Genomic DNA, 13,452 nt, shown 5'->3' with positions numbered 1-13,452 from the left:
GGGCAGTTGCTGAGAAGTGGGTGGCTCCTCCAAAGACAGGATTCGGAGAGGACCCAGCAACCGGCATTCCCACATGTACACTCAAAGTTGTGAAAACAAGGATTCAGATGGATTTTGTGTATTAATGTTCACATAAGTATTATCATCACATCCAAAAGGTAGAAAAAAACCCAAGTGTTTATCGACAGATGAATGAATAAACAAAATGTGATACATACATACATACAAGCAATATTTTCAGTTATACATAGAAATAACATCCTGATACATACTATAACATGAATGAACTTTGAAAACCTGCTTAGAGAAATAGGCCACACATGAAAGGGCAAATATTAGGTCATTGCACTTATATGCAATATCCAGAATAGGTAAATGAATATAGTCAGGAAGTATATTAATGACTACCAAGGTGAAAGTTTTGTGGTAATGGTTACATAATATTATAAATGTGCTTAATTCTACTGAAATGTACACTTAAACATGGGTGAAATGATAAATTCTGTTATATTATTACTTTACTGTAAACGATTTTAAAAAGAGAAAGATGAGCCAGTAGAATTCCTCTGCGAATTCTCAATTCAAACTTAAGAAACAATCTTCCTAATAAGATGAGGAATTAAAATGCAGAACTTGTGAACAGAGAAGCCATGGAATGAAAAGACTGGCAGTCAGCACCAAATCTAGTTAAACATGGGACGAAGTCTTAGTCCTCTTTGGCCAGGGGCGCCCAACAAGATGGGCAGTTCCTCTCAGTCCTACGTGATCTCGGCGAGTCAGAACGGACTGACTCTATGGAGGGTTTGGTTCTGGCCAAAGAGGATGTGAGGATTGTGAGGATAGTACAAGGTCGGGCAACATAGATTTCTTTTGTATTTAGGGTCACCGTGAGTTGAAACTGTCTCAATCGTACCTAACGCCCACCACTTAACCAGAAAAGAAAGCAAATCTAAAAACATGAGTGGAGTTGTATAATTTCAATATGTATCTGTAAACTATGTGTTGTACATAGGGTCTCTGTGAGTCAGAACTAACTCGATGGCACTTGATGAACCAAGTGTGTGTGTGTGTGTGTGTGTGTGTGTGTAGGAGATGGTGAAGAGGATGAATCTGGCAAACACAGAAGATGAGAGGAAAGGGGAGAAAGTAATAACTGTACACTTTCCATCTTACTGGGGACAGAGGTATCATTGTAATTTTATTTCTCAAACTGATAAATTGAGGACTAGGAGCCTATAAATAGAGGCTTTTAAGTATGTTTACTAAATAGGCAATCATAAGAATAATGAATCCAAAATATTTTCTAACTAACCAGGGTTAAAGAAGGGGAAGAAGCAGCGAAGGAAAAGTAAACTAATATAAAATTAAGAATTATCTTGAAAAAGATGAGAAACAATAAAACGTGTGTACATGTGGGCAGATGTATAATTAAAAAGATGACAAAAATGACTAAGACTAAGTATCAACTAGATAAATTGACTTATTAAAGCACGGTTCTTAAAACAGGGTAAAAAGAATAAATGCATCGATATGCCAACCGAAAAGATAGGGAGCTATAATAAGAGTATTCAAAATTTGAAAATAAAAGCATAGGCAAAAATTACCCAATGAATGCGAGGAAACAAAAGAATCGTCACTAATTGTGGGCAATGGTGGCAAAGTTCAAGTGTTCAGTTGCTAAACAGAAGATCAGTGGTTCAACCGTACGAGCGGCTCTGTGGGAGAAAAGACCTGGTGCTCTATTCCCTTAATATTACAACCTGGGGAACTCTATGGGGCCATTCTCTGTCCCACAGAATCGCTACTAGTTGATAGCACATACAAAATAATATTTAAAAAATGAATTAAAGGCAAAAAAATTAATTTCCAAAATAACTATATTGATTAAAGGTACAGTTATTAAGTCATAAATGTTTATGAGCAAAATTTAAGATTAAGCTTATGTAAGAATTAATTATAAGGAGTTTTGGGTGCATCAGTTTTGAATGATTTTAGCATATCTATTTTAGAAAAGTCATAAAGAACAGTAATATTATACCAAGGTTGTTCAAATAAATATATAACAAATGCTATAACTTGATGGAAAGCACATACATTCTATGTAAACATTCATAAATCACTGACAAAATATGACTATTAATTAGGTCATAAAGAAAATGTTATTAAATTCCAAAATTTAATAATGGCTATCATTCATGGTAATGGAAAAACTATCAAACAAATAATGAAAATAAAACATACAAGCCAATGCCAAATGGCTAAAACGGTACGCAAAGGAAATTTCACATCTTCCAACACTTACGTCTCATTAAAAAAAAAAAAAAGAATGTACATTAATGAATTGAGCAACTAAGTTAGGAAAAAAGAAAACGAAAAAAGAATGACAGGAAAACAGCAGAAATTAAGGGGGGAGAAAAGGACAGCTAGTCGACGTTAATTTCCTGTTTCTGAAAGAGGAGAATGAAGACGTGAAATAAAAGCTAAGCCTTAGGAGAATCTGATGCAGGGCCTATGACAGGGGTCAGCAAAATGTAACTCTGGAGCCATCTGTGGCTCTGAAGCAAAACGGAAACATTTTAAAGGATATTATTCAGATAACGGTGCTTTCATTTGTTGTAAAAGTATATTTACGGCGCTTGAATCATTTTTAATTGTTGTGACAAACATGATTGGCTCTTTCATTTCAAAAGTTTGCCGATCCCTGGTCTAAGAGAAAGCTTGTACTACTTGGAGTGTGTTTGAAGGATGAAATTATTTCAAAATAAAGTTTACAAAACAAATTATTTTGAGACAGATGAATGTAAATAAAAATGATTGCTACTAGGATACATACATCAAATCCATACATGCACAAAACTGTGCTTAAACATGTTTCTGTGCTCAGGGATGGTTACAACCTCTCTCAAGTCATAAACTCATTAAAAACTCACTCACTACCACAGAGTTGATGTCAACTCAGAGTGACCATATAGCATAAGGTAGACCTGCCCCTGTGAATTTTCAAGACTATGGGAGCCTGTGGTAGTCACCAAATCTGGTGTCAATTTAAGGATTAAGAGTTTAGAGGGTGGGTAGTCTAGGCTGTCAATCTGGAGGTAGCCAATGAGACTTCTGTGTGGGTATGGCCTGCTCCTGAGAATTCTGGGAAATCTGGGACTTCCTCCTTGGAGGCGGAAGACGCCTCTCTCTCTGCCACTCCCTGGGAGACATTTGCAGAAGATAAGTCACATGGACACAATCAGACCTCTGAAGCCGGAGAAGCCACAGAGAGAACCCTGCCAGCGCCGAGATGCTTACAACGCCACTGGACCCAAAGACTTTCTACCCACTGGCTTGTGATCGTCCTGCATTTGGCTTCTTTGCATGCATTTCATGAATCTGAAGAATGCTTTATAGATTGGTATAGGACATATGGGCTAATATCAGACTTACGGCCTTGTACTGGACTGGGTTGGGATGTTTTCTGGATGTACAATTGCTCTTGTATATATACCTCTTCCATACACACACGTGTGTCTATGAACTTGTTTCTCTAGTCCACCCGGACGAACACAGAGTAAAAAGCTCCTTCTCCCCCAGAGCGGTTGATGGCTGTGAAATCTGACCTTCCAGTTAGCAGCCTAATGAGTCGCCACTATACCACCAGGGGTCCCTTAGGCTCTTTAGGATGCCTTTGAAAAAATGATCGAAAGTGGTTTCCAAGGGATCTGTTGGGTCGGTTAACTCAAGGCAGACAGGTCAGCTCGGGTTATGGGGCTGGTTTTGGAATTCCAAAAAGTGATCTTGATAGACTTTCAAGGACACTAGGGCACGCCAAAACCTGGGTAGCATGGTTTTCTATACTAATGTTGTTTAAGAAAATATTTCAAGCACACAGAAAACATTGAAAGACGTGGTTTCATTCTGCTTACCTACATAGTATAATTACCAGCTAAATTTTAGAATTTTTAGTATTTGTTTTTGCGATGAATGGGAGAAAAATTTTGAAATGAACTGCAGACATAACATTTACCTTGAAAATATGTCAACAGTCATCATTTGGAGAGCTCTAATTCTTTAATTTCGGCCTTATGAGGATCTCTACGTTCCTCTGAATTGTTTTGAGCACTGATTTTCTAATTCACTTCAGCACTCAAGGTGCTTTCTTCAGTTCTGAGTTGACTGCCATGGGTATGTTGTTTTCTCTAGGGAGGCATGAGTTTTAAGAGACATGATGTGGCTATTCTAGCCAGTCTTTGTAATCCCTACCAAATGCTTAGGTATGTGTATTAGTCTGGATACTTTAGAGAAACAAATCCATAGAAACTCATGTATAAGAGAGAGTTTTATATAAAGGTTAAGTGCATATCAAGAAAACATCCCAACCCAGTGCTGCCCAAACCCACAAGTCCAACATTAACCCATATGTCCGACACCAATCCACAAAGTCCTCCTCCATCTCACAAAACAGACACAATGATACTGACTGCAGGAGGAAAGCCCAGTCAGTGAACGTGTAAGCATCTCAGCGCTGGCAGGGGTCTCCACACGGCTGCTCCAGCACCCAGGGCTGCATCAGGGTAGGTCCATGTGGCTTCTCCTTGGGGATGTCTTAGAGGAAGTGAGCCTTGTCAGCCAAAGCAGGGAACTGGTTAAGGCAGCTGCACCCTGGTCCAACCATCACAAAGCAAGAGACCCGAGAACTAGAAAGGCAAGGCTCACTGAGCCACTTATCCCTCTGCCCTTCAGTTAACTCCACATGTGTTTATCGGCCAGGTTGGCACAGTAAACTAACCACCTCAGTAGCAAATGTGAGGTGTTTGTGGCCCACTAAGGGGATTGGATAGCTTAATAATGTACACACGGTACATGGCACCCATGTGGTAGGGCCATGCAAATAGGATATATGAAACTCTAACATGGAGACTAATCAACTTTGCCATCATTCTAGGTTTAAAATTAGTCATTTCAAAAGCAGGAATGAGAATCTATCTCACTACCATCAAGACAGAAGAGCTGGGAGAAGAACATGTCCTTTGGAGTCCAAGGTTCCTACATGCTGTATCTCTTCAGTCCAGAAGGCAGCTGAGGCACCAGAAAAGTGGGGTGAAGCACAGGCAGCAGCACCACTCCAGGGCATTAGGTAGAGCACTGGGCTTCTCGGCCAACAGGACAGGAAAGCGGAGTGCTTTCGGGCAGGCGGTTTCCTTGCAAGATGGGTTGCTTCCAGGCACTTACCCAGGGTTTGCTGAGCCATGGAGCTACAGCTAGTGTCCTCAGGCTGAGGCTGGTGGCAGAATGCCCTTTGGGATTTATAAGCAGCACTAAAAAGCTTTGTAACATTGCCTGAGTGGGACAAAGGCCAAGGATCTGAGAGAGGTGTGTCTGTGGACAGGACTCAGAAGAGGCGACCCTGATGAAAAACTGTATTCTGAGCATTTCTGATTTTGTAGCCTATGAAAGCCCTTGTGAGTATCGTCTTGTAAATTCTGTATGGCCATTGTAATAGATTACAGAACCCAGCAGAAAAGTAGCAGAGTGCTTTGGGAGGGACACTTGATGTCAGAATGTATGTCAGTGTGTCTGACCTATGCCTCACAGAAATTGGCCTTGAGCTGATGTTACTTTTAGTCCTCCTTCCTTTTTGTGAAGTTAGAGGTTTGAAAGTTCTCTAATGACACTCTTAAGGGAAGTATGTACATTTTCTCTGAAAATAGTTTCCCACATTACCAAGCACAGAAGCCAGCACAGCAGACTAAAGGTCAAGTCTCCTTTCATGCTTATGAAACAATAACGACTAGGTGCAGAAGCGCTGTGGGTTAAAAGAAAACCTTTTGTATTGAATTCATTAGTCACTATGCGTAGTCTCTTGCAATTAGAAAGCTCTCTAGGTGAGCTCCAGCACACAAAAGCACTACAGAGACAAAGATGAAGGTGGTGTATTCTGAGAAATACGATGAAATTGCAGTAATTGGTGGAAAAGCACACTCACCTGGGATCTGGCAGTTAGGCATAGAGCTGCTGCTTCTTCTGTGCTCCTCTCTTGGGGAAGGGAAGAATCCTGGGAAGACAGAGCTAAGAGCAGGAAAGTAGTAAAGATAGGGCCTAGAACTATTCTGTGACTAAGATTTACCAGTCTAAAAATCCCTCTACCATACTGAAGGGGAAGGCAACATACAAGGAGGTTAGCAAACAAACAATGGAGGCAGGGGAAGACGCTAGAAGGAGTGCATCAGTTAAAGGCAACAGAGGTAATACTGTTAGATATATAATCCTTCAATAACAGTGATCGACAAGTAGATACATGCAGACATAGGCTTAATGAGTGTTGGGGAAAGTAGGGATAACCCACAAATGTACAAGAAGATATTTGAACATGGATAAATACTTTTACTTCATGTATATAAATGAATGGAGTGGAGGGAGCAAAGTTATGAAGACTTCCTAAGTATAACCTAACAACTTGAGGGAATGAGTGGTTGGGTTTGGGGGCTCAGGACCAGTCTTGGCAGACACCAGGCATAACATAGTCTAGAAAGACAATATTCTACATCATACTTTGATGAGTAGGGATTGAGCTCATAAGGATCATCTATTGATGCAACTATTGATCTCACCCTGTCCAGGGGAAAGATGACTGAAGAAAATCCAAGATGCATGGAAATAATTAGTCCAATGGACTAAGGGACCACACAACTATCAGTGTCCATGACCCTGAGACCAGAAGAACTAGATGGTGCCCAGTACCCGCTACCAGCTATTCTAAAAGGGATCGCATTTAAAGGTCCTGAATAGTATGGGTGAAAAATGTGGACCAAAACTCAAAATTATCATAGACACCTTACTGGTTATATAAAGACTGGTAGAACTCCAAGACTGGCCCTTAGCCACCCTTAGGGTTTGGAACAGAACTCACCCCATGACTCAATTTTCAGTCACTAGACAGGGCTGGAAGAGGGATCACTGTCACTAGTGAGGTATGCATTCCTTAAAATAATCAACCACTGGAGACCGAATGGCATATTTACCCAAGGACAAAGTTCAGCAGAGTTAGGAAAGGAGGAGGAATGGAAACAAGAAACAGGGAGGAAGTGAGATTACGTGGTGTTACACTGAGGGAATTACAATGACTGAGATAAAAATGTGTATGAACTGTTGAATGTAAAACTGACGATCTGCTCATTAAACATTCACCCCATTCACAAAAAGCCAAAAATCCTTTCATTATATTAATAGTGGGATCTCTACGCTCTACAAAGTTTGAGGCTGAATAGTGGAAGACAGTGGAGAATATCCAGGAGTGTTGCTATTTCAGCTTAAATTCAGTCCTCTGGTCATATTCTGAAAGGTAGCATTCTCTGGCTTAGAAATTAAAACAAGTTAGTTTATTTACTAGCTTAACCTACACTTAATATTGGAGAAGTAGGCTCAATGGTTTTCAAAAAAGCTTATTTAAAATCTATTCCTGGAGCACACCTCCAAATTATTATTGGTTGAGTCTGGAATCCAATCTAGAAATTCTGAAATTCCAATTATTTCTAATGCAGACAGTCACCCATTAAATTAGAAGCTAATCATTGACTTTTTAATGACAATTTCCTCCTTTGTACTCTTTGAAACATGTTTTATTGAAATCATAAGATTATTGTGCAGACAAAATGGGAATAACAGGTGTGGGAATATATATATATATATAATTTTGCTAATTGAAAACCTAGATTCTCGATTCTCGGACCCATTCATGGAGACTCGGACGGCATAATCATTTGAGAGGAAGAATGCGTTAGGAAGTAAAGCAACTGAGGCTGTGATCACTTTCAGAAGCGAACATACTTGCTCGTTTTTGGGGGGAGGCTTTTAAGGGTCCAACGTGCACCCAGCAGGTGTGGGGGGCGGGTGATGCCAAATAAAGTTCTTCAATCTCACTTAACGACCCCCTTCAACCTCCAGGCAAAGGAGGCGGCCCCCTTGGTCAAAAGCCAGATCTCCAGAAGCAACGGTTTGTCCGTCCAAGACCTGGCCCGACTCCCGCCCGGTGCAACCCTCCTGCAATTCTTACCTCTCCTTTGCGGCATTTCAGCCAAATCTGTATCCATGGTTACCACGTTCCTTCCCCCGGACAAAGAGTCGGATCTACGCCCCAAATTCGGATCTCTGTCCGAACAGGCAGAAGTCCCCGAGCCCTCGTGGTCCTTCGGGCCAGGTGTCTGGGGGGACCTTCTGGAAGGTGTCGGTCGGGGCAGGTTTGGTCCCCCTCGGGAGCCTGGCTCGCTCAGGGCGCGGGGGCCTGGAAGCCCGGGGGCAGCATCCCTGAGGCAGAGAAGAGGATTTTGCTGCGGGAGCTGTCCCCACGGAACAGAGGAGCAGACGTGTGAAGAGGCGGCCAGAGGGGAAAATGCACGGCGCTCGGGGCTCTCACCGCTAACCTGGGACTCGCTGGTCTTGCAACCGCAGGAGGGGTTCGGGCCGGAGCGTGAGAGATGGGGGCGCTCCAGCCCCGACTCGGCATGGAACGGCTCCCCCGGGTGGCCACCACCCTGACGGAGTGCACAGGAGATGGGTCCCAAGAACAAACTCACCAAGCTCTGGGAATATGACAAAGGCAGCGAACTTCTGGGGCCAGCGCGGTGGAGCGCATGCGCAAGAAGGTGCGGGGAGAGGCAGGAGGCCCTGGGCCCGCTCCAGAACTACGTTTCCCAGAAGGCCACGGGCACCGCTGGACTCCGTTTCCCAGCAGGTAGGAGCTCGCGTGGCCCGATTGGTAGATTCGAAAGACCACCTTGCTCCTTCTCTCGCGAGAGTGAGGTCCTCCAGGACCGGGGAAGGCACAGTTGTTGGAAATGCTGGGCCAAGTCTGTCTGCACGTGCCCAATTCAGACTACCCTAGTCTTAAGAATGTTTGGCGTCTGTCCATTTTTTGCTTACCCCAAATTCATTCTTCGATGTCAGTGCCGGATAAACATCGACTTGCTTGTGTTTACGTATTCATCTGTAGAGAAAGTTTTTGTTTTTCCACCCAAGAAGACTCTGAGATGTGCCTGGCATCCGTTTCTCTCCCAACCTGACAGCACCTTCCTAAGGAACGAAAGTCTCTTTTCATAGTTTTAATTCCTGACAGGGACTGAAAGTTCTATAAATAAGGCACGCATGGGCTAACGACTTCCTTACTCATCTGCAGTGAATATGTTCTTCACAGTGAGGGTTTACCCTGCTTCCGGGTGATCCATCCGTTTGTCATCAACATTTGGTAGGTGTATTTTTTAGGGTTCCCGCTTATATACTCAGGGAACCTTTTTTTCTTTTAATAAGAAGCCTTGGTGGCTAGTGGATTATGCACTTGATTTTTAATATTAAATCAGCAGTTTGACACCACCAACAGAGGGAGGGAAGGAGAAGAGACTTTCTACCCCTGTACAGAGTTTCAGCCTTGGACACACAGGGGTGGTTCTGCCCTGCCCTCTAGGGTCCTGTGAGTTGGAATGGACTTGATGACATTGTGCTTGGCTTTGCGTTTATTGGCTTGTATATTCATCTTGATATTTGTCCATCATACTAAACATTCACATATGTGATAAGAACTGAAAAGATGGAACCAGTCAACAGATTCTGGTTCTTTGTAGGCATTATTGCAATTTTTCAGTTTCATTTTTGGCTTGGACATGTTGGTTTTGGGGATCATGGTTAAGTAATTCTGTTATGGGACTAATTTACCCATTTCATACTCAAGTGATCAAAACTTACTTATGTCCCAAACATGCTTCTTCTCTTATTAATGAGTGATAATACTCACTCACTCCATGGTACAAGGAATCCTGGTGGTGTAGTGGGCTACTTGTTGGGCTGCTAAGGTCAGAAGTTCGAAAACATCAGCCACTCTGAGAGAGAAAGATGAGGTTTCCTATTCCTGTAAAGACTTACAGTCTCAGAAACTGATAGAGGCAGTTCTACCCTGTCCTATAGGGTAACTATGAGTCACAGTGACTCAATGGCAGGGAGTGAGTGAGAACCAGATTATCATCAACAGTAGTTATTTCTCACTGTCTTTCACTAAAACCTATTTATTAATTCTTATTCTCCAGTTTGCTTACATATCTCAATTCCCATAAACATTCGTTTTGGCCAACTCCACTTCATTAAGGTTACTAGAATTCCTTACCTCCAGGTTCACCCCATACCCACTCCACATCTATTTTTCACAGCCTGTGATCAGAGAGAGTTCTAAGGAAGATGTGACGTTACTTTACTCCTTAAAGTTCTTCAGTGGTGTCTAAAACTCTCAGGGCAAGATGAGTTACAGTTCCCACAAGAAGATACCTGTGGAAGACTTTAAAGTGTCCTTCATGATCCCCCATCTCCTAGAATTCACACACAGGTACATCCCCTCCTTTGAGTGTGGGTGGGAACTTTGACTTGCTTCTAACCAATAGAATAGGCAAAGGTGATAAGATTCTAATGCTTATCTTGCCAGCAGACTCACTCATTGGCTTTGAGGAATCCAGCAGTATTGTTGAAGTATTATTCATGCGGCAAGGAATTGATGGTGATAGCTAGCCAACAGACAAGATCTTGAGTTCCACACCTTGCAATGACCCAAATCCTGTCAACAACCATGTGTACTTCTTCCCTAAGAGAACCTTCACATGAGACTGTAGTTCAGGCTGATACTTAGACAACATGATGTAGAGGACCTTGCTAAATTGTGTGCAGAACCCTTACAGAAATAATAAATGTGAGATAATGTGTGCTGCTTTTTGTCATTAAACACACACACACACACACACACAACTGACCTCTGCTATCCAGTCGATTCTGACGACCTATATAAAGTAAATTTTGCCTTGAGCACATGGGTGTAGCTACCAATTTTGAAAAGCAGTCCAATGCTTACTTGACGGCATCATCACGGCTTCTTTTTTGCCATTAAGTATGTGATAATGTTGTTACAGAGGTTCCTGGGTGATGCAAATGGTTGCATTTAACTACTGATTGATAGGTTGGCAATGTGAACCTTTGAGCCAACCTAGAGGCACCACAGGATCTACTTCTGTAATTATTATAATCAAGAAAACCCTACACTTTAACACATGGGGTTGCCACCAATTGGAAGTGACGTGACAACAATGGGGTTTGTTGTTATTGGTAATATTGTTACCTAGCAAAAGATAAGGAATACAGCATCTAAACATGTACAGCTAGCTCCTTTCCTAAAACTTAACCTGGAAATGCTTTGGAAGGAAGATGTTGTTGGATTGAGAAACTACTGAAAATTTTGTTGGAAACTCTTTGAGAAACTGATTCTACTTTGTCCTAGGATATGGTGTGTGTGTGTGTGTGTGTGTGTGTGTGTTGCTGGTGGTGGGGAAGGTAGAGAATGCAGCTGCAATCAGAGTCCTAGATATCCCAGGAGAGTTGGGGCCAAGATGCTGTAGGCAATAGGGTGCTTTTTAGAGTTTTATTGTCTATCTTTCTGCCCACTCCCACATTGCTCTGGATAAATCTTTGTCCATTCTTTTGCCATTGTACAGCATAGCCTTGGAGCTGGACTGATTGGGGAATGAATAGCAATGTATAGCCCCAAAGATGATTTTATTCACTTTTATCCCCACCCTTATCTGGAGCCCTGGTGGATAGTAGTTAAGCATTGGGCTGCTAAACCACCAGCCAGCTCTGTAGGAAAAAGATGGGCTTTCTACTCCTGTAAATAGTTAGTCTCGAAAACCACAGGGGCAGTTCTACCCTCCTTTAGTGTCACTATGAATCAGTATTGACTCAGTGGTAGTGACTCCCCCACACACACACACACACAGAGTATTAAGTCAGATAAAAAATAAAAAGATGAAATTGAGACATCCCCTGAGAAGCAAGGTCACTTGGTATACAGTGGGGGAGGTGGAAAATGAGGAATGGGCTTGTCCAGGTTTTAACAATAGATTCTCAGCTTTGAGACTACTCAGGAATCGCTAAAATTCATCTATACAATTCCTTTACAAGTTTGCCCTTCCTAGCGAGTCTAAGAAGGAATGATGCACACTTTAGGACTCGGATTCCCTTCCCTACTCACTTTACCAGTTTATACCTGAGCATGATGAATACAAACTCGGGGAAAAAGAGGATATCCAAGGTGTTTAACGTCTGTAAAAGAAAACAATAAGGCCTCTTCCAGACTCCACAGGGCTGGCGAAGAACATGGCTGAGCGTGCTGCCTCTGAGGAGGAGGCCGTAGAGGACCCGAGGGGGACCCAGTTTGTATGCCAGACGGTGATCCCGTCCCTGACCTTGGACGCTGGCCCTGTTCACAACCCGCCTTGCCGACCGAAGTCCCTGCAGTTGAAATCCACCTCTCTGAAGGAGATAGACCCTTGGTGAAGAGAGAGAGGAGATTGTCCATATCACTGAAGAAGAATTTGCTGAAGAGGAGGAGGAGGAGGAGGAGGAGGCGGAGGAGGATGAGCTCAAAGACCACGTTTAGAGTCAGTCCTCTGCTTCCTCAGCCGCCCCTTGGGAGACTCCAGGTACAGGTCTGCCCTCTCTCCTGGAGTGAGGGACTGAAAGGTTGAGGCTGAACTGGAATGAGCCGAGGCTGGGGAGAGACTCCCTGGAGAAGAGAACCAGCCACAGGGTCAGAACATCAAGACATCCTCCCAGACTCTGGAAACAGTGCCCCTCACTCCAGAGGTGGTGGGGCCTCCACCTCTCCTGCCCAGGAGCCCTCCTTGTGTACAGAAGCATGGTCCCTCGGGAGTGGAGTTACCGGTTGCCACCCCAGAAGTTCCTCCAGGCCCTGAGCAGATCAGAGAGCCCAGCGGCTCATCAGGACATGTGAACAGCGGACAGAAGAGCGGTGACCACTCAAGGCACCACCACGGGACCAGCGTTGCTGGAGGACTAGTGAAAGGGGCTTGGTCCGTTGCTGCCTTTGCACACAAGGTCCTGTTCGCTGGGCCACCAGTCACTGCACAGCCAGTCGTTTCTGAAGACCAGGCAGCCGCTTTGAGGGCCCACCTCTTTGAAATGGGATTCTGTGACAGGCAGCTGAACCTAAGGCTGCTGAAGAAACACAATTACAATACAACATCCTGCAGGTGGTAACAGATCTCCTTCAGGTCAGCAACAATGAGTGGTACAGCCACTGCTATTGAAGAGTTTCCGTGTATTAAATAACTAACTGCCTGCTGCTCAGAGATGCCTTTACTCTGCTCTTGGTGTTGGGTAGAAGCCCCCTGTGTGGTTTTTAATCTCATGAATATTTGTATAGCCCACCATTGAATTATCAAGACAATACCTGCAAGACAGTATTTTGGGGGGAAGCAATTTAAGACCAGGATGTAAATTTTTCCTGTAGACACTGGGTGAATGGTAAGAAGACACTGGGAAGTTGATGGAGGTAAAACTCCTTTTTCCATTTCAGTGTATGGAAGAGTATACTTTATTTTATTTTTTATTTTTAATCATTTTATTAGGGGCTCATACAAC

The 13,452-nt window shown here is 43.1% G+C and overlaps 1 protein-coding gene across 1 annotated transcript in view; it reads right to left on the bottom strand.

Annotated features, from left to right (window-relative positions):
* ZNF286A (zinc finger protein 286A) overlaps window positions 1-8,617 on the bottom strand; it is a 20,266-nt gene extending 11,649 nt beyond the window's left edge. Inside the window, exons 1-3 of the mRNA XM_045293495.1 lie at window positions 8,406-8,617; window positions 8,039-8,289; window positions 5,972-6,054 (exon numbers count right to left, since the gene is read on the bottom strand). Coding sequence (XP_045149430.1) covers window positions 5,972-6,054; window positions 8,039-8,289; window positions 8,406-8,488 — 417 coding nt within the window. The 5' untranslated portion in view covers window positions 8,489-8,617. The remainder of the gene's footprint in view (window positions 1-5,971; window positions 6,055-8,038; window positions 8,290-8,405) is intronic.
* Between the last annotated feature and the right edge of the window lie 4,835 nt (window positions 8,618-13,452).

This window comes from Echinops telfairi, unplaced genomic scaffold (genome assembly GCF_000313985.2).
Source record: "Echinops telfairi isolate 266 unplaced genomic scaffold, ASM31398v2 ScPeMD7_2010;HRSCAF=2546, whole genome shotgun sequence".
NCBI lineage: Eukaryota > Metazoa > Chordata > Mammalia > Afrosoricida > Tenrecidae > Echinops > Echinops telfairi.
The sequence above is the reverse complement of the archived record's forward strand: the minus strand, read 5'-3'. Positions and strand labels throughout refer to the sequence as shown.